Consider the following 26,761-nt stretch of genomic DNA (forward strand, 5'->3'; position numbering starts at 1 on the left):
TTTTATGTGATACCATGCTACATTAAACATCACTCACTCCTATTCCTCTCAAAACCAAATCAGACAATTATAGAAATAAATAAACCCTCGGTCATCATTTTGTGGAAATTTTTTGAAAAACAATTGAGAAAAATTATTTTGAATTAGTTCCAAAATAAAATTTCCCATTTAAGGTTTGAATTGATTGGAGAAATTAATTGAATATGTTTAAACATTGAAATGGTTTTAATTTCAAATTTGAATTCAAATGAGGGGTAGGGTTTAGGGTTTGAAGGCGTTGGAAGCAATATTGCAGATTTTGGTCATAAGGTGAAAATGAAATGAACCTAAAGGAATCAATGTGGCGTTTTGTTATATCACAATCACAAATAATCAAAACCATCTTTTTACTTTTCCTTTTTCCTTCTAAATATATATATATATATATATTTTATATTATTATTATTATATTTCACCTTTCTTTTTCTTTCTTTTTTCTTTTTAAAAATACTATTTAACTTCTTCTATTTTAAATTCCTTTTATTTTATACATTTTAAATATTTATTGACTTTTATGATCATTCTTGTAGTTTTAACTTTTCTTTCTTCCCATATATGTAAATTTTATAAAGTTATTAAAATTTTACTACTTTTGATCGTTTTTTTCTGATGTAACTCATTTAAACTTTGTTATCTACGTCGTTTGCTTAATAAACAAAACCAGATTTAATGGCTTTCAATAAATTAGTTTTTGAAATTTTAAATTTTACTAAAAGTTCAACCACGGTATCTAAGAAAGGCGAAGATTAGTGTAAGACATGAAAAAATATAAACTCAGTTTTCTAAAACAAAACAAAAAAAAAACAGTTATCAATCGAGCCTTAGTCTTCACTTTTTATTTTTCATTTTATTTTCATCAGATTTAAATGATTGTTTTTTTTTTCTAATTAAGTTTAAGGATTCCAATTAGTAAACTTTGAAAGTACTTTAGCGAATATGAACATTTAAAATGGACAATTTATTGATAGACCCAATATTGAAGCCTATTTGTATCAATCAATATTTTATCATTAATAAAATATGAAAACTTATTATTTTTATAAATATATTTTTTTTTGCCAATTATAGTAGTTTTTCTTAAATAAACTACTTTGTAAATATAGAAATGAAAATAAATATTTTAGAAATATAAAATCATAATAAATATATCAATTTACCTAATAATTTGAGATTCCCTTTTATTTACTTTGGTCCCAAACATATAAACAAGGATAATAATAACAATAATAAAAATAGTAACCATTTTGTTTATGTATATTTCATTCTTAGAGACCTTTTTTCTAACAAATGTTTATGTAATAATAGAAGTTTTATAACATCCCATCCCATTTCTATCTAAATGATATAAACCCTAATAATAATTGATATATACTATTCTATTTATGTTAAAAGATAGAGAATATGAATGATCAAAACTTCTTAACTTTGTCAAAATTAAATTGAATTAAACTTACTTTAATGTATAATAAATTCAAATCATAAACACCATCACAACCCAACTAATTAGTTTATAATGATTTGTGGGTAATAACTCATTTTCTTTCACTAAATTACATTAATATTGGTTAAAAATTATATCAAAATAAAACTATCCCTTTCAAAAAATTTCTCTAAAGTAGAAAAATAACCATGTAAATAAGCAGAGATTGATAGAAAAAAATAAATAATAAATTACCTCTATTTGTTTGTTTATCATTGGTTTTTACCCACTTGAACTTGTGTACTAAAAAATACCTTTTTTCTTAACAGTTGTGGAACTTAAACATTAACAGTTTAAAAATAAAATTAAATGAAAAAGTCTAAATTAATTGATTAATTTTAAATTTAGGCATATATAATTATGCAATATATATATCCCTAAACCCTGATTAGTTTATAAAAGAAAAATTAAGATTTGAATGGATGCAATTATTAGTTTATAAAGTTTTACCTCACTCATTTTTTTGCGTCATAAATTGATTTTTTATATAAAAAATATTTTTATTTTAAAATAATTATATGTTATTTTAAATGTAAAAAATAATTTCTAAAAATGTTATATGATTATTTTCTAAAAAATTAAATAAAAAAATACTTTTATTATTTTTAAATCTATTTAAAAGTTAGAAACTAAAAGTTACAAACAAACATGTTATAAAAACTTGGACACTGCAACGTTTAATTTTACCAAAAAATTATAATATTAAATTAAAAATAGAATATATAAATAAAAAATTAAGAAAAAAATAATGAAAATTTCAAAATTCTCCACTAACTTCAATACTCGTCTGTGGATTACATTGAGAGTAAAGATTGAGGATTAATATCTTAAAGACATTTGTGAAAGCATTTCCACGTTAAACACATAAAATGGATATCTATATTAACAATATTTATACTACAATTTAAATTAAAGTTTTTTCAAATATAGGAAAATTGACAAACTATCTTTTTTTTTTTTCTCTGTAAATGGTATATTTTTTACCATTTCTCTAAAGAAAAGCTTTGGTGGCGGAATTAATTATTAATTGTTACTGTTTTTATGATTAATTTGAATGAATGAGAAGGAAAGGAAAAGAAAACTAAAAAACAATGATTTGAAAGAGAGAGGAGAATAAGAAACCGCCAAAACGGATCCAATAATCGGGTTTGGGCCCCGCCCATTAGTTTTCATGGGCCCCACTTTCAAATCCAAGTAGACTTCCATTTGCCACGTGAGAAAGCGCGTGAGTTTCAAACTCTCATCCCCACTTAAACGAACGGGGCTGATGGAGTAACGGCGCGTGATCTAACGCACCTCAACCGTATTCCACTTCGTACAATACACTTCCTTTCTCTCTCTAAATACTCACTCTTCTTCTTCTTCTTCTTCTTCTTCTTCTTCTTCTTCTTCTTCTTTTTTTTTTTTCTTCTACACTCTCCTAAAATCCTTCCGCCATTTTCACTCTCCTGAACCTCTCTAATGCTACTGCATTTCTTCGCTTAGGGTTCGCTGGAGCTTCCGGTGAACTAGCTTTTGAGGTTGAGTTTCCTGAGAGATGCTGTTCCGGCTCCGCCGTGAAACGCTGCTGCCAAATCTGCTTTCTGGACTCAGGTTGTTTGCTTTTACTTTTGCATTTTGCCTTATTTGCGCTAGATCCTAAGGCTGCTTGCTTCGAGATTTTTCTCTCTGGCTCCTCGTCTTTGTCTTCTATTCTATAAGACGTCACGATTCACTAGGATTGCTTTGTTTTCTACACTGCGTTGTTTGTGGATTGTATTTCTTCTGTATACTTTGTCTTGAAGCTACAGAAATCGAAGAGAGATTGGTGAGGAAATGATGTTCGAGTTTTAGACATCTTGTTTTGTGGCTCTGTGAATGTATTGAAGTTCGTGAGCTTTCTCGGCACCCAACCTCTTGGGTGCCTGCTTTTTCCGGTTCTCCTCCTTAAGTTTCCTTTATGCAACTTTTGAGAAGTGGTTTTTCAATTGTTTTTTTTTTTTTTCTTTTTGTTGAATCATGATGGTAAAGTCCATTTTCTACCAGTTTCTCTGGACCCAAAAAATTCATATAATCCTTTTCATTCCCTTTTTTTCCTTTACCTTTCTCTTACTTTTTGGTCCTGTTGACTTTTTTTTTTCCTGATCTTATTATTTTAAACGAAAATCAAACGGCCATCATGATTATACAGCTGAAACATCAATGGATGTTCATAACAAGTTTGATTGGATTGAACTTTTTTCCTTATCCTCAGCATATAGACATTTTCCCCCTTCAAATCATTAACCTCGTTTCATAATTTCATCAAATTACTCTTCCTGAAACGACTAATTGTTGATTAATGATCATGTAGTGGGCTTGTGTTCATCCACCTGTTTATTACATTTTCTGCTGCAAGTCTATTGTAATTTTGGTCAATCATATTTCCTCCATATACCCAAGCGGTCATTAAAGATAACAAGATGATGTCGATGAGGAGAAGGCTGGCTTGCTGCACAAGGGACCGAGGGATCAGCATGGACATGGACGAGCAAGAGAGTAAGCCTTACTGTTTTACGTATCACTGCCATTTGGCTTTTAAAGCCATCATCAAATTCAATTTTAATACTACTAATTTTGGATTTAGCTAGATTTTAGTCTTTTATTCAAAAGTTTCTGAACGAATTTCGTCCTTGATTGATATAAATATCACTGTTAATTCAAAAAGTAACTACAGCGGATTTGAATTTGAAAATTTAGGAATAACTCCACATGCCACTAGGACATTTTTTTATTCATACAAGTTTGACTAGCTATATTAGTTTGAAATACACTCACCACGACCACATGCTATGAAGGATTTTTTCCTTGAATTTCTTTATTGCTAAGAAAGGCTAAATAAGACGAATTTGAAAAGAAAGGGGCCGATGATGGTGGGCCAGGTTGAGAGTAAAGAACGCGTTTGTTAGGGTTTGGTAAAGAAATTAAGGGGGCTCGAGAGAAACGATGGGTCCGTAGGGTCAGATCATGTGAAACGGGTTAGAGAGTGGGTGCAGTAGGATGATATAACTACCGAGTATTTCCCTGTCTCTTATTGACCCATTGGTTAGTCCCATGCAAATTCTGGCGCCTTCATTTATGATTCTGAAGGTAGTATTTATTATACTGGAGTACATCAAAGCCCATAAATGGGTTGGGTTTATGGCGCTACGTATAGAATATGGTTTTCCTTTCCTCTCTGGATTTTATTTTAGTTCAACGATCGGGTGGGTGTCGACGAGGAGATTGAACCTTCCATGTTTTGATAGAGGAGATATCTAATGCATTTAGTAATGTTTGGATTGGTCTCTTAATTTTAATGTTTCGGATTCTGTTGGTGGGGGGGTTTTTAGTCATGGTGATGCTATATATATATATAATTTCATCCTAAATACAATTCCAAATTTGATCATGAATAATATAGGAAAGAAAGCTTTGTATTTGAAAAAAAGGATGAAAAAGTTTATATATATATATATAATATAATATAAGCAAGAAAGCACGGATACGGTTTTTTGAGTTGTTGGTCATTGATATACATGGATTGATTTTAGACTTTGTCCGATTGATTTTAGACTTTGTCCGATTGATTTTAGATAAGAGTGGCTGGTTGTTATTTTTAAAATTTTGGATATGCTTAGAACATGTGAGAGATTTGGTAGTGCAAACACTCGGGACATGGATATTTTAGCTTTTAGTTCACGATGAAAAAGAACTGATAATCTATTCTCAACCTTTTTTAAAGGAAACTTATACTTACTTCAGTCTTTAGAACCGAAAAAGACATCCTATCCTCAATCAAAATGTCTAAGGTTCATCCTCAGAAAGTCACACCCTCATATGATAAAAAAACAACAAAAATTCATCGGAACTATACCAAGAGGAAGAAAATTTATAATTCATTTGGCAAAATCTCATGGCTTATTTTGAGAAAGAATGAGAAATGCCCTGTATTATTATGTCTCGTGCTTGAGTGTATCGTTTTTTCTTTTCTTTTTCTGTTTAACAATTTGGAGTAGGGGTTGAAACATTGACCTCTTAGATGGTAATCAATGCCTCATGCACTTAGCTTGGATTTTCTGCTTGGGATTATCCAGAACCATATCCTTGTTTATATGTTTTATTTTTTCAGAATATATCCTTGTTCAAACGATCATGTGATTCTAGTTCCAATTTAATAATTCGTGTGTGTAATTATTAAGATATGACAAGCCAAGTGAATTTAGCTTTGAAATTTAATTTCTATTAATTTTCTTCTTTTAAAAATAATGTTATTTCTTTGCACCATAGTTATTTTGATTTTTGAGTATGGAATACGTATAAGTGGTGTCAAAATTTTTAAATCTTTTGGTTCTGCTGTAGACTCTAAGTGATCCCCTCCCAGGTTCTATTATAAAATAACAGGCCTTGGTTCATGTGACTTTGTTCGTGCTTAGCACATGGGTGATGTGTCCGGGTGAGAAGTCCGTGACTTTAGATTTTCTTGGCTTCCCACATTAACAGTTTTCCACGGATGGCTCAAATCTTGAACGCGATCAGATTTTAAATTGAGTAGAATTTATTAATGATTTGTCAATTTAGAAAATTTGAAATCTAATATATCATTTGTTAAACGATGTTTAGGACTAAATCTTTGGAAATTTCATTGCCTTACTATGGAATTGGTGAAGCGGGTGGTACATTTCCAAAAATATTTTAGTAAATATAGCTTAGGCAGACAAAGAAATTGTTAGTGGGGGACATGACAGTTGAGAAAAGTCTGGTAGTATGACTTGTGCGTCGCCGTCGGGGGAAATCGATTTAAAAAATTTTAGGGATTTTTGAGCTTCCAACACGCCAGACGAAAAGGACAAACTCAGCCCACTAATTGCCGTTGCTTTCATACCCCTCTCTCTATATTTTGGTTCTGGTTTTTATTTTTAGGGGAGAATCATCAGAACACACACCTTAGGGCAAATATCCAAATTGCCAGAAAAGACGGACAATCTCTGCGGTGTGTCTTCGGCCAGTTGGCTTTGTAGCACTTCTGGGTGTATTATTCTTTCTTGGAAGTAGTATGATAGTATCTGACTACGGTCCAAATAACAATAATCGCCGAAGTTTCTGCTTTCGTTTGGGCGGTATATTTTCTGATAAAAGTGAAGTGTGAACCCTATCGTTCAGAAAATCAATAAAAATGGTCAAGTTTTGTAGGTGTTATTTTTTTTAATTTCTGTAGTCTGTAATTTGTAAGTCCAAGTAATTCTTACAAGAGTGGGCCCTTGCATTTGGATCTGCTTGTGTTCATAGTCAACGAAGAGTGAATTGTTTTTTGAAACAGCTTCGCAAGAACTAGTATGCGTAAATCTCCTCTTTCTAGCCGTGGCGGTCGGGGCTAACGTCTAAGTCGAACTATTAATTATTTTGCCTTTTCACACACGTTATTCAACTCTTTTTAGACTAGGGGATTTCTTTTGTCGTTTCTCCTGTTTTACCAGTGGTAACAAGATCCACATGAGAAACTAGTCAAGCCCATTAATTAATCCCCAATTACCGCTAACTTAGGCCAATAACTCCCGTTAAGTATTTAACCCTCACGTTTGATTTCCCTCGTGAACAATGTTACCCGCCCGCAAGGAGTCAAGAAAATTGAAGATCAAATTTTTAATCCCTTGGTAAGAATTATCTGTTTGTTCCTTCCATTTTTGCCACTAAGTAGCTGAGTAGTGAGGAAGAAATCAGTGAAACTGTACGAGGGGTGAAAATGGAAAATATTCTGCAAAGGTTTGGGAAGTTCGTCAAAGCTAATGGGAGAGGATGGAGTGCGTTTCACAGTGAAAGCAATCTGTAAATTTTGAAACCTAGGTTCATATGATGATCACACAATAAAACTTTCAAAAACAGATGGAATGATCCTTAATTGGTGGGTTTTGGAAGCCAAATTAGTTTTTTTAGTTCTGTTTATATTCCTGAGGAAGACCAACGATACAGTACACTAAAATGTCTTCAGAGTTTTATGTCTCCACATCGATAATTATGAACCCAGGCAGATAAAATCACTGTATTTTACACATCTTATTAATTAACAGGATTCGACCCGTACTTGTATTCAAACAAAAAAAAAGTGCATTTTCTATTTTATCTTCTTTTTCATAATTAACTCAAGAAAACGTAAAAGCTTCAACTCTTCTCTTGATTGCCCTTTTTTTGTTTGCTTAAATTTAATGCAAGATAACCTAAAGTTATTTATTGACAAATAATTTTTTTCCGTGGGATTCAGGGATTATTACTTTTAATGGTCTTGAGAGTTGCGTTTTAAACAATCAAACCTACGAAAATGATAGCAGATCGAGCAGAGCAGATGAATGCACAACTGATTCATTGGAGGATCATGATTCAAGCTCTTCTTCTAGCAAGGATGCTTGTGGATCTTTCTCCTCAAAATGGTTGGCAATGCATAGGGATGAGCAGGATTTAGATGAGTGGGAACTACCTGAAAGCCCTCAGCACTTATATATGAAAGAGAAACATGATTACTCTGTTCAGGTTTCAGACATGGATGCAATGAAAGAAAAGTTCTCAAAACTATTACTTGGCGAAGATGTCACAGGAGGGCAAAAAGGGCTGAGCTCTGCCTTGTCACTGTCTAATGCCATCACCAACCTAGCAGGTAGACAATACATTGCATTTCTTATTCATCATAATGGACCCTTTTGTTTAAATATCTAGTGCACATGTCACTCATTCCCAGTCTCGACCTCAAAATAACTATTAAGGTTTTGCAGCCTCTGTATTTGGAGAATTATGGAAATTGGAACCTCTTTCTGACGAGAGGAAGAGTAAATGGAGAAAGGAAATGGACTGGTTGCTCTCTCCTACCCACTATATGGTTGAATTGGTTCCTACAAAGCAAAATGGTACGAGCGGTAGAGTGATGGAGGTGAGTAGGGATTTAGTTGCAACCAGAACTGCAAAACATGTTTTTGAATCTCATACTAACTTGATTTTATGCTCGAATTTTCTGTAGATAATGACTCCAAAGGTTCGGGGAGATGTCCACATGAATCTTCCCGCTCTCCAGAAGTTAGACTCCATGTTAATAGTAGGTGATCTGATTACCTATTATCTTTCTATTGCTTATAATATAGTTCATCTACCTGAATTATATGTTATTTTCTTTCATTACAGGGAACACTGGATTCGATGGTGAAGACCGAGTTTTGGTATTCAGAAGTTGGTAGCAGGGCTGAAGGGAAATGCAAGAGTATGGGCCAAAGCACGAGGTGGTGGCTTCCATTACCACAAGTACCATCAACTGGGCTATCTGAGAGTGAGAGGAAGAAATTGCTCAACCATGGCAGGGTTGTACATCAAGTATTCAAAGCTGCCAAATCGATCAATGAAAGTATTTTGCATGAAATGCCCGTACCAACTGTTATAAGGGAGGCAGTCCGAGCTGTGAGCATTCTCTATTCACTTATACCATACAGTTCGATCTGCTAAGAATCATGCATACTATAGACAATTTTCTGCGACCATGACAAAACTGATCAAAGTTATCTATAATAACAAAGTAGATGAATTTTAGTAATTTTGATTATGGGCTTTCAAATGATATTAGATGTACATTTTTTGTTTTCTCTTATGATATATTTTTAAATTGAGGACTTTTTGGCCAAATTTAACATACAACGGTTGAGACATTGGTTCCCTTGTAGGTTGAAATTTCAAATTTACACTCCCTACACGTGTAGTATTTTTTTTAAAAAAATGACATTTTTTGTGATTTTTTATTCCTAAATCAGAAACCAAGCTCTCACTGGGTAGTATGATCAGTGTAGAACTTGGTAAATCTAAATTTATATTTTGTAACTGTTTGGCTACCATGAATTGTACAGTCTGGAAAAGCAACTTTGAGTGAAGAACTCTACAAGATTTTGACATCAGGATCTGGTCCAGCCGATAACATGCTGAATCAGCTTAATCTAAAATCCGACCATGAAGTTCTTGAGGCCATAAACCGTCTTGAAGCTGCAATATTCTCCTTGAAAGAGAAATACACTGAACAAAGTGGCAATAAATCTCCAGTTCGAACTTCTTGGCCTTTTGTCAAGGACCCAACGGCTGGGATTGATAAGTTGAAATTATTAACTGATCGAGCCGAGATTCTTCTACAGCTACTGAAATCAAAATATCCAAATCATCCCCAAACGTTTCTGGATGTTTCAAAAATTCAATATGGGAAGGTACGTGTTCTTTTCACATTCATCACTAGTCGAGTTGGGCATCTATTACGTCTCCTTTGGCTCCTGTCTAAATGAAAATATGGTTCTCTCTCTCATGTCATTTTACTTATTAAATCAGTAGATAATGAGTCTATGACATTGCAATGTGTTATCATACGTTGAGATCCTTGTCAAAATGGTACCTCGAGTACTATAGTAAGTCATAATAACCTGAAAACATTACACTCAACTCAAGCTTCAAGGGAAAACATAAAAATGTGAAATGAACTCTCTCAGGATGTTTGACGCGCATAGTTGAGTTGGTAATTATTATAAGAAGGGAGTAACTGTGGAAATTGATAATTATTATAAGAAGGGAGTAACTGTGGAAATTGATGAGAATAACGAGATGAGAAATATGAGTTAACGCGAATAACAAGATAATAAACCTCTTTAATTATTGTTGAACCAAACAGTGGACGAGCCTTTTTTACCCATCCAACCAAAGTAGAACCATTCTCCTTTCTGGAACAAATAGTACATTATATGCCTTTTACTTAATTGGTCAGTAGATAATGACATTGCAGTATGATATCATACATTGAGATCTTTGTCGAGATGGTACGATAGTAAGTCGTAATGACCTGTAAACATAATGCTCAAAGGAAAACATAATTATGTGGACTGAACTCTCTTAGTACAAACATTTTTCTTTCTGGAACAAACGGTGCACTGGCGCTTTTCGTAGATTGTTTTCATGTACATTGACTTTCCAATATTTGATAAACAATGCTAGTGCAGAAATCATACAAGTTTCTGGTTGAATTTTTGTAGGATGTCGCACATTTGATTATGGAAGCATACTCACGGGTGCTCGGAAACTTAGCTTACAGCATACTGTGTAGAATTAGAGATGTACTTCAAGAGGATGCCATGTGCAATCCAAATTCACCTGCACCAACATGTTGTTTTCCAGGGATGAGTCTGTTGAACAATTGCAGCGATCAAATATCCATTCTCCATGCGTGGCAGCCACTTAGCGGCCACTTGAACAGTCCCGATATGACATTCTCATCCAGCAAAGTTAGAGAAAACTCTCCGACTACAACTCCAAGCCGAAACCGAGCATGGTGCATTGGCAGAGAGGTTTGTAGGAGTGTTTCCTCTGGAAGCAACTCACCATAGCCATTTGAAGCAGATTGGCAGTTGCATTTTGTTGTTGTGTACATGAAGCATTCACATTATGCAGTTCTATTGAAATCAAAATTTTGTGTTCCTCTGGGAATGAGAAAATGCATATTTTGAACTCATTGTATATTTGACAGTATAGTTTAAAAAGCCCTGCATATTTATACTTTCCGTGTCTAATATATATTACCCGTTTCTTTCTACAGTAAAATACATTTTGGTCTCCTAGGTTTGAAGTAAGTATTTATTAGGTTCCTAAGTTTTATAATAAATTTGAATTATGATTCCCTCAATTCATTTGACCGTTCATTGACTTAATGAATTGTTTACTAGATGGTTAAAATGTTGAGGTGCACCTACTTGTAAATTTTTATGGACGAGAAATTTGTTAGGTTGAAAACAAAGAAAAAACGACATTTTACTTTTTTGTTAGTTTGGTTTTCTTTGCGGAGATTCATGATACAACTTCTCTTTCTTTCAACAAAATAGGATAATCAAGTGTCTATCTTTAACACCAAGTTGTCAAATAAGATAATGAAATGAAGTGGATGCAGAGAAGATTTGGGTTGCCACACAAGAGAGTATGGGTCAACTTGGACATGAACAAATAAGAGTGCAAGCTTGGTTTCCCTTAAATGTCAAAGTCCTTTAAACACAAAATATAAAAGTTAGTGAGATGTTTAGTAGTAGCTTATACAAAGTTGAAAATCTAAATATCCATGTCTATATCATATCAAGATCTAAATAAAAAGTAAAATTTTGATGTATTTGTACCTAAGTTAGCTGATTATGATATATTTGAAAACAAGAGATATAATTGCAATTTCTATCTACCAATGCCTTACATGCAGTTCTTGTAATTATTTCAATAAATGGTCAAGAAGTCAAAAGGTCGAAATTAGCCAACGTAGATATCAGTTTACTTAGACACACATTTGTGAGTCAGATTGGACGAGTAATAAAAAGAAAAGCTAAGCATCAAAATCACCCGCCGTGCATTAATCCTCGAGTTCATAGTTATTTAGTTCCTTCTCCAAATCCTCAAATGGAGTTGCCAAGATTCAGCCGTCCAAACCAAGATTATGGATCTTCTTCTTCTTCTACCCCTATTCTCTACGTTGCTAACTGCGGACCCGCCGTCGGAATCAGCCACCCCGCAATCGCGGCCGTTTTTGCCCATTTTGGCCATGTCAAAGGTGTTCACCCCGCCGACGATACCGGCGCTCGTGTCATCGTATGTTTCTCTGAAGAATCCAGCGCCCGAGCCGCTCTTGAGGCGCTTCACGGCCGCCCTTGCCCTCTCCTTGGAGGCCGGACTTTGCACATACGTTATTCCATCACCAGACCATCCATTTCGCAACCTAATGATTCTCTTTCAGTTTCTTTGTCGGCTTCGGAGCTGGACATTCCCGGACTTTTCTTATTGCACGATTTCGTTAATGCTAAAGAAGAGGAGGTGAGCTTTTTAGTTGGATTATGAGGACTAGAGAAGGGTTTTTTCTTTTTCACTCCCTTTGTTCCATCGTTATTGATTTTTCGTGGTTTTGAAGGATTTGCTTAGGGAAGTTGATGCTCGACCTTGGAATAATCTGGCGAAACGCAGAGTTCAGCATTATGGGTATGAGTTTTGTTATCAAGTAAGTGGCAGGACTTTGTCTTTTCCCTCTTCCTACTTGCTGTTGTACTGAATGATTGTGCATTGTTAGGATTTGCGAGTAATGTAAATCAGTTGGATTTGTCTGTGTCTGTTTTTTTCTTTCTAGACGAGGAATGTTAATACTAAACATCAGTTGGGGGAACTTCCATCATTTGTTTCCCATGTAGTTGATAGGATCTCCATGTTTCCAAACACTGAGGATATTGCAGATGCTTCTCTTGATCAATTGACGGTAGGCTCTCTGTTTTTGATGAATCTCTAAACTTTGTTCCTTGTAGTCGGTTAGTTTTTTGTACAATCTTTGAAAATTGAGATTGTAGCTTTTGCTATCTGGAGTTGTTGTGATGTTTAGTATGAGACTGAAATTACTACAACATTACAGGTTAATGAATACCCACCTGGGGTGGGTTTGTCCCCTCATATAGACACCCATTCTGCATTTGAAGGATTAATTTTCAGCCTTTCCTTAGCAGGGCCATGCATTATGGAGTTTAGGAGATATCCTGAAGGCACTTGGCACAAATTCCCTTCAAGTATAGATTTGAAAATGGAGAATTCTGTAAACGACTCAAATTATCTGAGGAAAGCCATTTACCTCCCCCCTCGGTCTATGCTTCTACTGTCTGGAGAGGCACGCTATGTTTGGCATCACTACATTCCTCACCATAAGGTATAGCAAACCATCCATGAACAAATTGTTGCTTTAGTTTGGTTGATTTATGAAATTGTAGAGTTATCTATTATACATTTTGATAGGCCCGGTCATACATGTGTTTGCTCGCGAGTAAGGAAAGAGACGATGGTGTGAGAAATTGTAAGGGGTGTGTGGAGCTCATTAGTATGGAGTTCAGTTAGATTAGTATAGTGAGAGGAGGGTATCTTTAGGGAGAACTTTTGTGGCATTCTCTTTGAAAATTAGGAGTGGTTGGAAGCTTTCAGATCTTCTTTGTCATCTTGCTACTGGTTTATAGATAAATTGGCCTAGCCCCAGGCCCCTATCACATGTTAACAGATACGAATTGGTCTAGTAGTCTATTTTCAAATGGTTGGACCAATGGGTAAGGATGAGGTATACATTTGGATGTCTGTAAAAATTTTCAATAGTCATTTACTTATGATAATCATATTCACAAAGTCATTTTTATTTCAAATGTTTTAGAGGATTAAATTATGTTCTTGTTGGATAGCACAAGTGAGGGTAAATTGGACTAGAAACCGTGGGTATAAACATTTTTTTGGGTGTTCACAAAGGTGCCAGCCAAGCATACACAGCGGTTAAGAAGATAATTAGTTGTTGTCTGTTGATTAACATTATGATTTTGAACGAGAGACACTGCACTTATATGTTCAACCATATACTTGATAAATAATTTTTACTCATTCTGTTCTCATTTATGATACTGAAATTGGGCAAATGTTCTGTAATAGATTGACATGGTAAAGGACAGTTCTATCAGAAGGGGTCGTAGGAGAGTTTCTTTTACATTTCGCAAGGTGAGTAGATATAATGCATATGTTCTTTCCCTCCCTCTCGTACCTGTTGAGCTTACCTTACGTGCTTCTATTATCATTGATGTCAAGACAGCTATTATCGTACCCATGGCAATTCTGAAATATTATAAATGTTAAACTTCGGTATCACCAGACCATGTTATTCTAGTTTGATCCATTAATATTGAGGCACCTTGGCAATGGCTATATAACAGTAAAGAGAGGAAGCTAGAATTTAAAATGTCAGCTCTCCTATGGTTTCTTTCTTCCTTCATTAGATTTTGAATGATTGCTCACCTCTTAAAGTTCAGCGTATTTTCTCTTTTAGTGAACTTTAGTGCACAATCCATGGTGGTCACCTACTTAGGATGTAATATCCTTTAAGTTTTTTTAACACTACACCCAAATATTGTAAGCTCAGTCCTGTGAGATCAGCAGAGATGTTTGTAAATTAGCTCGAACAATCGCAAATAAAAAAATAGCCCAATCTCCTCCACGATTAACTTTTGCTCGATCTGTAGATTTTAGTCCTCAAGAGGTGCTTGGCTCATGGGGGCTTTTGGAGCTCATCTGATAGAATATAGGCCACAAAACCACAAATCAATCACAGCCACAAAGAGTACATAAACAGAAATTTGAAACCTTATTCTTCTCAGCATAATTCATATTGAGGTTATTCAAATCGAGAAACCTTTTACATGAAGCACGGTTTTTGCTTTACTAATGCTTGTTTGGCCATCCCGCTTTACAATGATGAAAACTTTTTGATAATAATGGAACTAAATATGTGGAAACTGGTTGAAATGTATGTGAATGGAATGACTAAGCCATGCTACAAAGTTGAAAATCTCAAGCCAATGCCTTGCGACTTGAAGATATGGTGGTAAAAACATATCTAGTAACCAGTTATTCGTTTGCTTCGATTTTCTCGGGATGCTATGCAAAATTCTACCGTTCTCTATGGTCTAAAAGTTGATGTTTTTATTTCATCTTATCATCTCACATGCCTTACCATGGTTGAATAAAGGGGAAAAAAATTGTCTTATTGTAGGTGAGAACTGATCCTTGCCAATGCAAATTTCCCCATTATTGCGATTCTCAGAGATAAATGAAAGGGCTCAATCCTCATTGAAGAACAGGCTGAGTTTTCTTTTTATCCTCATTCATCCATCCTTTTACATATGGTTCTTTAAAGTAGATTTTCTACATATTTTTACTTGGTTATACTTACAGGGGGATTTTTCGATACCTCTCACATTTATTGTTTAAATATTTTACCCTCTTATGTTCTAATTATGGATGCAGCAACAGCATTTTGTTAAACTCCCATTAATTACAGGGAATGAAACTGGGGATGTGGAAACGTTATAGAGGTTAAAATTCAGGACCTCTTTTCTCACTTTTATTCATTTTAAAATCGTTTTAATTGTCTGTTTGATAATGTTATTTTGGCGTAAATGATTGTTTGATAACCATTTGATTTTTTAATTAGTTTCAAACTATTGGATAAAACATTCAACTTGAAGATTTCATCTCTCGTTCACATTTTTTTCTAGTTACAATGAAAGGTTGCGGGACATTAATCCATGGTCATTTAGGATGTCAACAAGCACTTTATCTATTAGATGATGTTTGGATTTACTGTTTTACATTTTTTGAGTGAAAAATATTTTTTTAAAATTATTATTTCTTTACCAATTTCATTGTGATAACTCAGTCAAATGTAGCTTTTTAGGGCCGTTCGGAACTAGAACTGAGACTGAACTGAGTTGTTATAGTCCTAGAGCCCGTTCGGGGAAAGGAAAGGAATAGGGATTTGATCCCTCATTTTTCCTTCTTATTCCTTCCTCTTTCCCTCTTCAGCTCTCTTTCCCTCATTTATTTATTTTTATTATTTTGTTTCTTAAAATATCACTTTGTTATTTCCCTCTCAGCCCCTTTCCTTATTAAAATATCATAAAATAAAGTTGATTAATTTATTTTTATTATTTTGTTTATTAAAATATCATTTTTAATTTGTGAGATTTAAATTTTAATTATTAGGACGTAAATATTCTAAGTTTAGCATTTTCTAAATTTAAGATTTAACCAAATTTAAGATTTCAAACAAATTGATATCTGATTGTGTTGTTAATTTGATATATATTCTTTAGTATAATAAATTTTAGTCGGCTAATAATTCATAAAAATATTATAAATTTATTTGGGAAATTTAGCTTATAAAATATCAGTGTGGTGTTATAAATCATATAATGTAGATTATGTTAAGATTTGAATTAAATTAATTTTAATTTTTAAATATATAAGTCTGGTTGAGTTCTTAAGATATTTATTTATTTTTTAGATTAGAAATTCAAAGTACATTAAGTTTGTTGCGCTAAAAATAATCAATAATTGTAGAGGTATAAATTAGTGGCACGTAACGATCTATTAATTTATTGGCATGAAAAACGCATGCGTGTTGAAAATTGACATTGTGTTTAAGAAAACTAATGGAACTTTGTTATTAAAAAATATGACAATTAGGTAAATTAAAAACGAATACTTGTATATCAGACTTAGAATATGAATATAAAAAAATTACAAGAATATAAATTTAAAATAATAATAATAATAATTTCCATAATCTTTTCCACCTAATCTTCCTTCAAACAAGAATTATCATAATCCTTGCTTTTTCATAACCTAAACATCATAATCCTTTTCTTTCTTCCAAACGGCCTCTTAAGTTATTATAGTTATATTATATAGATCATTTTAGTTTGAGTTATAATAGTATGTGTTTTTTATGTGTAAATTATTTTTGTTTGGTGGGGAAATTGTAAACAGTAAAGAAGTAAAAGCCATAAGCAAACAGTTCCAAATGAAAGGTTTATACAATAGACTTTTAAATAGTAGTTATGGTAGCAAGTAGTGGTTATTAACTTATTATAGTTTTAGATACACCTTGTTCTAAAATTAGTTTTAAATCTTCAATAGCTCATATATTCTATTTTAATATAGTGGGAATGGGACAATCGAAAAAAACTCATTTTAGATTCTATGGTTAATGCAATATAGTTTTGATAAATTTTTTAATAATTGAAGAAAAAAGTCATTTATTTAACTAGAGATGTTAACAAATAATAATATAAATTTTAAATTTCATAACTAATTCAATCTCTCGATCAAATCTTAAATAAAACAAAAATTTAACGTAGATCGTTAGTTTGAAGTTTTAATTTATATAACTTTTTAAAAGTGACTATCTAGTCGAGTAATATTTTAAAAAAAACAAGTATGGAAGAAACAATGAGGCATACCAAAATTCAATATCAATCTAACCATAATTTAACTATATGCAATTTTTTGAGAGTTCATGATTGTATAAATACATGCAATTAATGTAGAGGTGAGATGGTTAATTTTCTATAGATAGGAAAGATATACATCTTCAATCCAAAACAATTATTTTTCATCAACATGTGATTGTTTAAATAAAGCACAGTCATAAACCATAATAATTGAAAAACAAACTTTCAAATGGTGTCTATAATTAGTCAATTACATATAATTTAAAACTAATCACATACACTCACACTCAACTTATAAAATTGAAAGTTCAATATCTAAAAGAAATTGTAATAATTTATTAGGCATTCTCTAATTCAAAAAATTCATAATCCTTATGGTGTTTTTCAGAACGTATAGATGAATCAAATAACATTTGCAAAGCTTAGTTAACGTGAATTTGTTTGGACTATTAACTTTGAATTTTGATATCACACAAATGGTAAAAAATGATAATAAGAACAAATTTCAAAAATTGCTATATCATATCATAGTGATAATAGTTTCACTCAAATCCTCACTTCTTAGGGTTTATTTAAGATAATTCACGGAACTTTCAATTGCTTTCTAAATATTTTTTTGCATCTTGAATTTACGATAATTAAAATTATAAAAAAAAGTTGAAGTGTCAAAATTTATACCATTGTTATATGTTTGACGTTTGTATGATATACATAATTAAGTTTGTATTCACTCGTTGATTTAAGTTTTTGGATCAATTGATAATTAAGATGGTAAGAAAGTGGATGATTGGATAATATAATAAAAAAGTTTCCTTTCATATATATATATGTAAGAGATTTTTGGGTTAACAGGACGGTTGTTCTTAACGTTCCATGAAACACAAAAAAAAAAACCGCTACCTGTTCTTAGTTCAGCTCCCACCGCCGCCATCGAATCCATCCGTTTTGGATATATATATTCTTTTTGATCTTCTTCAGCTTAACTATTATGGTTGCACCTCTTTCCTCTTCTCTCCATCAGTTTCCCATTCGCTCTCTAACCAGGTAAAATTGCCTCTCTCTATTTTGAAGCTTCAATTTAGTTTCGGATTATCTTGTGCCAATGGATTGTTTCTAGTATTATTCTCGAACCCTTCTTCCACAATGTCCGCTTCCGGGTAATGAGCTTGTTGGAAGCTTAATTTGGGATATTGTTAGTATTTGTGATTTTTGGTTGAATGACGCCGTGGGAGTGAAAGTGAAGTCATATGAGTGTGGTTATTGCTTCTGATTTTTGAATGGTTAAAATCGCCTTTTTCATGTTCGAAATCACTTCAAAACATGCATTTAATCATTTAAATTGGTTTTGATTTTACATTTTTAAACAATAATTTCATGCCATTAAAAAATTGATTTTGAATGATGATAACTGTGATTCTGACCAATTTTGAACATTAAAGTATTGATGCTAACAATTTTAAAATCACCCATTAACATGTAAGCAAGAGTAAATATCTGGATGCTTTTAGACTAATCTTTATGAGTTACGTTATTCCCCTGGGCTCTCTTTTCTTCTTTTAACGCTCTATTACTGGCAGAAATATTGTACGGAACATGAGTGCAGTACAATCACCAAAAGATCTAAAGTTCATCTCTGTGGAAGGGGCTGACATTTACTCAAGAAGTAAATCCGATGGTATGTTTATACCTTTTGTTTTGATGGAATGTTTTGAGATGTTGAGACTCCCACGTTGGAAAAACCAAGGGGACTCACACTCCTTATAAGATAGATGGATTACTCTTCTCATTACCAATTGATTTTGAAATGGAACTCCATACTATTAAATAGAATGCTATTTTAATCGCCAATGATCGTGTTTTTCTTGATATGGATTGTCCATTTGGTTAGATTAGAGGTGTTAATACTCATCATTCTACTGAACAGTGTAGATCGATAGAGTTTTCTCATTTAAATTTGTTAAACAACTTTGTTTTTTGTACGAGTACCTTCACTTTTTATACTTGAACACTATCTAAGCATGGCATTTCTATATTGCATCATCCATCTCTATATTGCTACTGCAGGTATCAGATTTCGTTTTGTTTCTTACAATATTTTAGCTCAGGTGAGGAACACTTTCTGACTCATTTCATTCTTTATTCTTAAGTTCAGTTTTACGCTTCTGTTGTTTGTTAAACATCCTTTTTCAGTCAATAATATATAAGCAGAAATGGGTTGCTCTTGCTCCATGTGACGGAACATCACAAGTTCTGTTCTTCATGGATTCAAGCAACTTCCTTTTTATTTGAATGCATTTTTTATACTATTGAATCTATTGAATATAACCCATAGACCTTGATGATTTCGTACTCTACTTTTGATGAAAAGGGCAAGCCGTAGATAAGGTTGATATATTTTCCTGGCATGCCAGTCAAAGATAATTAATGCTATTGGGTAGATCTTGTGGAAATTTTCGAAAGTCCAACTTTTGTAGCTCATATGAATCTTAATACATAGTCAATGACAGGATAATGTTCATTTCTATGGGTGCCATATTCAATTGGACTTATTGATTCTGTTTAAGATATTGGATCACATTGCATATTGACTATTGTTTTTGTATTCCCTTTGTAGGTCTATGTGAAGAGTTCTTTTTTTCCACATTCTCCATCCTCATGCCTCAAGTATATCTCTTTTCTCATTGAATAATTTTTATCAATTGATTCTTAGAAATTATTTTTATCAGTATTAAGACACAATAGATAGATTTGGTGGAAAGTTAAGCCGTATATGGTGCCATGCATCCTTCAGGATTTTAGTAATTTCGTACAACGGAATTCACATTTGTTACATAAAAATAAGCCGGAACCAAGCTAGAAAATCACAGAATAACTCGTCTTATCAAATCAGTTGTGAATGTTAGCAAGGTCTCCAAAATGGACATTTTCTCCTCTACCATAATAGATAACATCCTATCCATTTAATATGTATTGTCTGATATCCAGTTCTGGGGCTGGATGAAAGATTCTATGGTGAACTTAAGATGTTAATATGTTTAATGGTTGATTTAGTTCTTTTTACACTTTTCTGATAGCCAAGAGTAAAATAAGCTGGGAGCGTGGGATTTTGAGAATTGTGAAAAAATCTGTTCTAGAGCCAAAAAAGCAAGTTGTGCCTTATTCATATTTTCCAACCTGTAGAAGGTTTAACATCTGATTTACAGGTGGAAGGCTCGATCGCAAGCAATTTTAGCAGTCCTTAAGAATCTTGAGGCTGATTTTCTCTGTCTACAGGTTTGTCCTCCTCCTCTCTCTCTCAATTGACATAGTTAAATGCACGTGTATGATGAAGCTATATCTGTTTTCTGAAATGAGAGTAATGGCGGAATGTCAAGTGCGAAAAAGGGTTGCAATGCCATGAGAAAACCCAGATTGTACATTGTACCAAATTCACAAGGTTTCAGATGCAGTGATAATGGGAACCAGGGTGTACAACAAAGTGCACTTGTATAATTTATGTTTTTCTGTTTAGAAGAACATCTCTGATTTAACATATCCTTATACAATGGCTACAAAGTGAGCTATTAACTTAAACAAGCAAGTCCTGTCAAAGTAATTCTGGGTCCGTTACCTTGCACCACACAGAATATTGGGATATAAGAAGCGACCTCATAGTATTTTAAAAGATTTTGAAGAAAAAATACCCCAGCCCATTTGTTGTTTATATTTTTTGCACTGCCATTTAGTTCTTTTTATCTAAAAAGTACTTTTTTCCTTTTATCCAAAAAAGAAATTCTAAAAGATACTTTTTTCCTAGTCAGTCCAAAGAGGCACCAAGGCCAAGTTGAAAACCTGAAATACTTGCATGGAACATTAATAATTATAGATGACCCTGAATTGTTTGAATAATGATTGGCGGAAGCTCACTACAACCGCTCCTCTATTTCCTAATGTTTTCCCTTAATATTAAACTCTAATCATGCACAAACTTTTTTGAAACTTCCTCAGGAAGTTGATGAATATGATAGCTTTTACAAAGGAAATTTGGAAAGATGTGGATATTCCAGCTTGTATATCCAGAGAAGTGGGCAGAAACGTGATGGATGTGGGATTTTTTTCAAGCATGAAAAGTATGCTGTTTTATTTTTTGTTGCTCTTTCTGATAGAAAAATATCTTCTCTTCACAGTCAATGTCGTCTTACCCATATCTTTAATTAAAAACTAAAATTTGACATTTCTAGCTGGCACAATTGAACTGATTTGAAAACCCATTGAGGCATAAAGACGACTTCTGTTCCTAGTTTTTGATTGTGTAATGCCCTATTAACTTCATTTTCCTACTGCCTTTAATACTGTTTTCCAGTCAATGTTTTAGTTTTTGACTATATGTTTTTCAATGTTATATATACAAGTTCACAAATATGCAAAAGTTCCGAACTTTTACCGATTTGAGCCTTGCTGATAACTAGTAATTACTTCTAGAGAAGTTATTCCAATTTTTTCAACTTTTGAACTCAGAAACCTCGGTTTTGACTGTCCCAGAATATTTTGAATTGAAGTATACCTTTGATGCAGCGAAAGCCCAGTGCATATATTTTTTCTTAATTTTCTTGTAACAGATCCATGAACTCATCTTTGCCCGATTATGTTATTCCTAAATCCGTTTTTTTCTCCTCATAATCTGCATCTCATCTAATATTTATTTCCTCCAATGTTTCAGAGCTGAGTTGATCGTAGAGGATAGAATTGAATACAATGATCTTGTAGGCTCTGTACAAGATGATAGTGGTTCTTGTGAAGATAAGTCAGTAGATGTTGTAACCAGTGCTAGTAATGATGTTGAATCAAACAAGGGTAACTTCTTATTATTAGCAATTATCATTTAAGCTTAGTCTAAAACAGCCCAAGCTAATGAATAATCATGAAAGAAAAATTGTTCTATGCCTTCTTCTATATTTATGAGGAAGTAGGTTTAGACTGACTAGTGGACATGGCCATTCTTAGCTCTTACATCCAAGGCAGTTAGTCGTACGAGGACAATTTCTTTTTCTTTATCTGTTTTACTGAGTCGAAAACAGCCTTTAGGTTTCATTATTACATTCTGGTGGAGCGAGAGAAAGAACAGAATCTTCAAAGGGTGTGAGAGTCCTTATTGCGATGTTTGATCCCTTATTAGATTCTTTGTTTCTTCTGGGACATTTGTTTTGTTATTATTTGCTAGACCTTATTTCTCTTTACTGGAGCCTTTTTTGCACTTTGGTTCTTTTTGTAGGCTTTCTTTTTGTATGCCAGTGTATTCTTTCATTTTTTCTACATGAAAATTAAGTTTTTTTTTTAAGAAAAAGAGAATTATTACATGCATCTGCGCTTAAATAGTATCTAGTGATAGACTTCAGTATCTTATTGTTGGCTCCCACTCCACCTAATCTATTATTACAGGCGTCTGTGCTTGTGTTCTAATTCCTTTTAAACTATTTTTACGGGATTTTCATAAGCATTCGTCTTTGAAGAACTCCCCCTTTTCCTTTCCCAGAAGAAAGTTCACTCAGAGTATGTTCATTCAGCTGTTGTGATTAGTTTGTAGAATTGAGAGGAGCATTGCCCATGGTTTATCTTTTTTGGTATTTCCAATTCATTTTTAAGACAAATGTTGATGTCTTATTTTTGGTGTAGCTTACTTTGCCATGGACTATAAGGAGCTAATTCTTCAAACATGTGAATTCAGGTTCATCACCAAAAACCACCGTAGCCGATCGTGGGGATCCTAACGATCCCCGAGTAAGATTAAAACGTGATTGTGTTGGGATTATGGCTGCTTTCAAACTTGAGCAGCCTTTTCATCATGTTGTAATTGTAGCCAACACCCATCTTTACTGGTAAAATTTTACTTTCTAGTTTTCTTTGCCCTAACTGTAAAGTCTATATGAATGCTTTTAGGATCTGCTGTATTTAAGAACATCTTGTCCACCCAATATGTAAAGAAATGGATATTTTGTTACAGGGATCCAGAATGGGCTGATGTGAAGCTCGCTCAGGCTAAGTATCTTTTATCACGCCTAGCTCGATTCAAATCTTTAGTTGCTGAAAAGTTTGAATGCACACCCTCAATACTTTTGGCTGGCGATTTCAATTCAACCCCAGGAGATAAGGTTTGTATTCTATCTCGATTTATCATTTGCATTGAATTTCCTCTTCATGAAGATATGGTATATAGCTATTTCATTGTTATTATCATGTCTAAATTACAAGTTTAGTCCCTTGAACTTTGTGTCTACTTGATTGCTTAACTTTCCGAAAGTGTCTAAAAGATTTACATGCTTTCAATTTCGTGTAACTAAGTCTCAAAATCTTAAATTCATGCATTTAATAGGTTCTGTAGGGTAAATTTAAAGTTAATTTAGATCTATTAAAAACATAATTGAAAATTCATAGATTTATTGGACATGAAATTGAAAGTTTAAGGACCAAGTAGATATTGTTTCAAGTTTTGGGGATTTTTCATACAAAATTGAAATTTTAGAGATCAAATAGATACAAACCTAAAATATAAGGACTAAACTTATAATTTAACCGATTGTTATTGAGTATATGGACTTATTTTTAGGGATAGTGCTACTAGAACGAACTGATGACCATAAACTCACAGGGTGACATGAAAAGTACCATTGTATGGAATTTCATATAGCAGAAACATATATAGAAAAATATTTAGATAGCTTATATTATCTTTTGAAAAATTTAAACTACATAGTTGAAAATGAAGAACGGTAAATAGTTTGCTGCTGTAACATTCTTAACCACACCACCTTCGAAAATAAGTAATCTAGAAACTTACTGGTTTATGTTGTTGCAAATGTGAACCAAAGTTCAAAGATTGTTCTCTTATTTTTTTCTCTTGTTGGAGATCATCTTTTATAATTTACTTTTTATGAATGTTAAAAAAGTTCATTTGTAAATTTAGAGTCTGAACTGATAGAGAGATATATACAGGAAGGAGTGATAAACTGTTAGCATGGGCATTTTGGTCCCTCGTCCTTTTAGGTCTAGTTTACATTTAGTCCATATAATTATTTTACATTAATTAACTAAAACTTAACTCAAAAACCAAAAGGGCAGTATTGTAAGTTCAAGAGGAAAGATTTAAAATATTTAAAATCAATGAACTAAATGGAAACTAAACTAAAAAATCGAGAAGGTTAAAAAGACCATAACAATTTGGAACCTAGGGCCAAATGGAAATTAAACAAAAAGGGTTAGGGGTATAAGTACAATAACCTTTGAACTTAAGGAAAAACTAGATTCAAAATCTGGAAAGTAAAAATTGTATATCTTTTTCCCAATTATCAAAATAAAATCTTACTTGAATAAAAGAATCATAACATCATCTTACCCTTCCCTTTTTACAACTCATGAACTCTCACTATTGAAGGCCTAATAATTGCTGCTTCTCATAATTATTTAGGTATACGAATACCTTGTCTCAGGCAACTCTTCTTCTGGATTTTCCCCTGAATGTTTGGATCAAGAGCTTCCTTTACCCCTTTCTAGTGTTTATGCCAACATTCTAGGAAGTGAACCTTCTTTTACAAACTTCACTCCTGGCTTCACTGGCACTCTTGATTACATATTTTTCTCACCTTCCGACTTTATAAGACCCATTAGTTTTCTAGAGCTCCCAGAATCAGAATGGCCAGAGATTATTGGTGGGTTACCTAATCATAGCTACCCAAGTGATCATCTTCCTATTGCTGCTGAATTTGAAATCACAATGGAATAAGTTCAGCATTTCAAATCTTATCCCTATTTTTTTCTTCTTCTTCTTTTCATATTGATTGTTTCTTTTATTCAAATGGAACAGACATTTGTTCTGTGTTCCATTGAAGTTGATCATCATTGTAAACCTAGATCTGTTTTTTTCTTTGTTATGGTTAAATTATAAGTTAATGTTTTGTTCTGTTACAGTTTTGTTCCTATCAATATTGATTAGTATTGAAGTTAATATACTATTTTGGACGTTGTTAGTTCTTGTACTTTTAGTTGTTGTATTATCAATACATCTTAAATTTAGTTCATCTAATTTCAACCAACCGTAACAATATTTGAAGACATTATTCATCAAATTGGTTAAAGTAATTTTTTTAAAACAATAAACTAATAACAACAACTAAGTTAAGATTTATCAAAAGTATAGATTTAAGATGATACAAACTCTATACTTTCCTCCTCATTCTACATCATGAGGAGAAAGGTCATCTTTTTTATCGCTTTCATGCTTCTTAGGTCGTGGGTTTTGGTTTTGAAGACTTTTTGTAATTACTCTATAGGTGTTATCGGTTTTGAAGACTTTTTGTAATTACTCTATAGGTGTTATTTTGATAGTTGAAGTGTCTTCCCATAGGTTCGTTTTTCCCTTCCTTTTTCTTTTTGTAATTACTCTATGGTAGTACTTGAATCTCATTCTCATCACAACTTCCTAGATTCTCATCACAACTTCCTAGAATCATCTAGGACTTTTGCATAATTAATGGTCCAATGTCTAATTACAATTTTAAACCACCAAAATCATGTAAATTAAACTATGATAATTGTTGAGAAGCATTGAAGTTTATGTTTATTTCAAACTCAACATCTAGTGGACCAGCCATTTGAAATGATTTTTTTAAACGTTTATATACGTTTTTTTCTTCACTTGTAGAGACTAATTTAAACACTCGAGAATGTTTAGGGCAAGGAGTTGATCATTCATTATATAGTCTTAGGTTATTATAGTTTGTGCTTGAGGTGTGAATTATTTTAATTTTGATTATAATATTGTTATGTGTTTAAGAAGGAAATAACAAACATTGCAGTGAAGAATAAAAAAATGATAGAATGAAAAACAGTAAAAGTTGTAGCAAATAAGGTTTTAAAATAGTATTGACAATAGCTAATTGAAAATTTATAGTCTTTAGTATAGTTAGTGCCTCAAACATTCTCGTAGAAAGTCAATTCAAATACCCCTAAATATATGTTCTTTTTTTTGTTATCATCTCTTCTAGACATCCAAAATCACAAGCTTATAAACAAAAAATTCTAGCACATAATAATTTTTAGAACTTATTAACTTATTACTAGCCACCAAATCATAATTCTTACAAACAATGTTGAAAACAAAAGGAAAAAGGCTCTTCCTTTTGTTTCAAAAGAGTTCCAAAATGGACCCCAAATATTGTTCTAAGCATAGACACGCAAATAAGTTGGTTCAATTACAAACACACTTACTACTTACTAGTAGTTAAATCACTCATTCTTATGCCTTTATATCATTTTACATACAATTAGCCATAGTAGTATAAGGCAAAACAGGCATTGAGAAATAAGGATCAATAGAAATCACTTCATTCTTCTTCATCCTCTCATCTTCAAAGGCATCACAGCAACACTCATTATAAAA

General features: G+C 32.8%; 3 protein-coding genes across 3 annotated transcripts; all 3 read left to right on the forward strand.

The window, feature by feature from the left end:
* The first annotated feature begins 2,722 nt into the window (after positions 1 to 2,722).
* LOC101210620 (rop guanine nucleotide exchange factor 14) lies at positions 2,723 to 11,119 on the forward strand. The gene is made up of 8 exons (XM_031884120.1): positions 2,723 to 3,112; positions 3,852 to 4,036; positions 7,776 to 8,165; positions 8,281 to 8,435; positions 8,523 to 8,597; positions 8,684 to 8,953; positions 9,394 to 9,741; positions 10,555 to 11,119. The coding sequence occupies exons 2-8, from the start codon at positions 3,961 to 3,963 to the stop codon at positions 10,903 to 10,905; spliced, it is 1,665 nt and encodes a 554-aa protein (XP_031739980.1). The 5' UTR covers positions 2,723 to 3,112; positions 3,852 to 3,960; the 3' UTR covers positions 10,906 to 11,119.
* A 723-nt stretch (positions 11,120 to 11,842) lies between these two features.
* On the forward strand, positions 11,843 to 15,525 carry LOC101210859 (alkylated DNA repair protein ALKBH8 homolog). Its single transcript, XM_004145525.3, has 6 exons — positions 11,843 to 12,364; positions 12,459 to 12,545; positions 12,672 to 12,797; positions 12,948 to 13,235; positions 13,994 to 14,059; positions 15,108 to 15,525. Exons 1-6 carry the CDS (start codon positions 11,954 to 11,956, stop codon positions 15,162 to 15,164), a joined length of 1,035 nt encoding a protein of 344 aa, XP_004145573.1. The 5' UTR covers positions 11,843 to 11,953; the 3' UTR covers positions 15,165 to 15,525.
* Positions 15,526 to 18,199: 2,674 nt separating this feature from the next.
* Positions 18,200 to 25,358, forward strand: LOC101221637 (carbon catabolite repressor protein 4 homolog 4). The gene is made up of 10 exons (XM_011656002.2): positions 18,200 to 18,393; positions 18,927 to 19,024; positions 19,414 to 19,454; positions 19,964 to 20,013; positions 20,553 to 20,622; positions 21,337 to 21,458; positions 22,049 to 22,182; positions 23,054 to 23,204; positions 23,330 to 23,477; positions 24,791 to 25,358. Exons 1-10 carry the CDS (start codon positions 18,338 to 18,340, stop codon positions 25,103 to 25,105), a joined length of 1,185 nt encoding a protein of 394 aa, XP_011654304.2. The 5' UTR covers positions 18,200 to 18,337; the 3' UTR covers positions 25,106 to 25,358.
* The last annotated feature ends 1,403 nt before the right edge of the window (positions 25,359 to 26,761 follow it).

This window comes from Cucumis sativus, chromosome 4 (assembly GCF_000004075.3).
Source record: "Cucumis sativus cultivar 9930 chromosome 4, Cucumber_9930_V3, whole genome shotgun sequence".
Classification (NCBI taxonomy): Eukaryota; Viridiplantae; Streptophyta; class Magnoliopsida; order Cucurbitales; family Cucurbitaceae; genus Cucumis; species Cucumis sativus.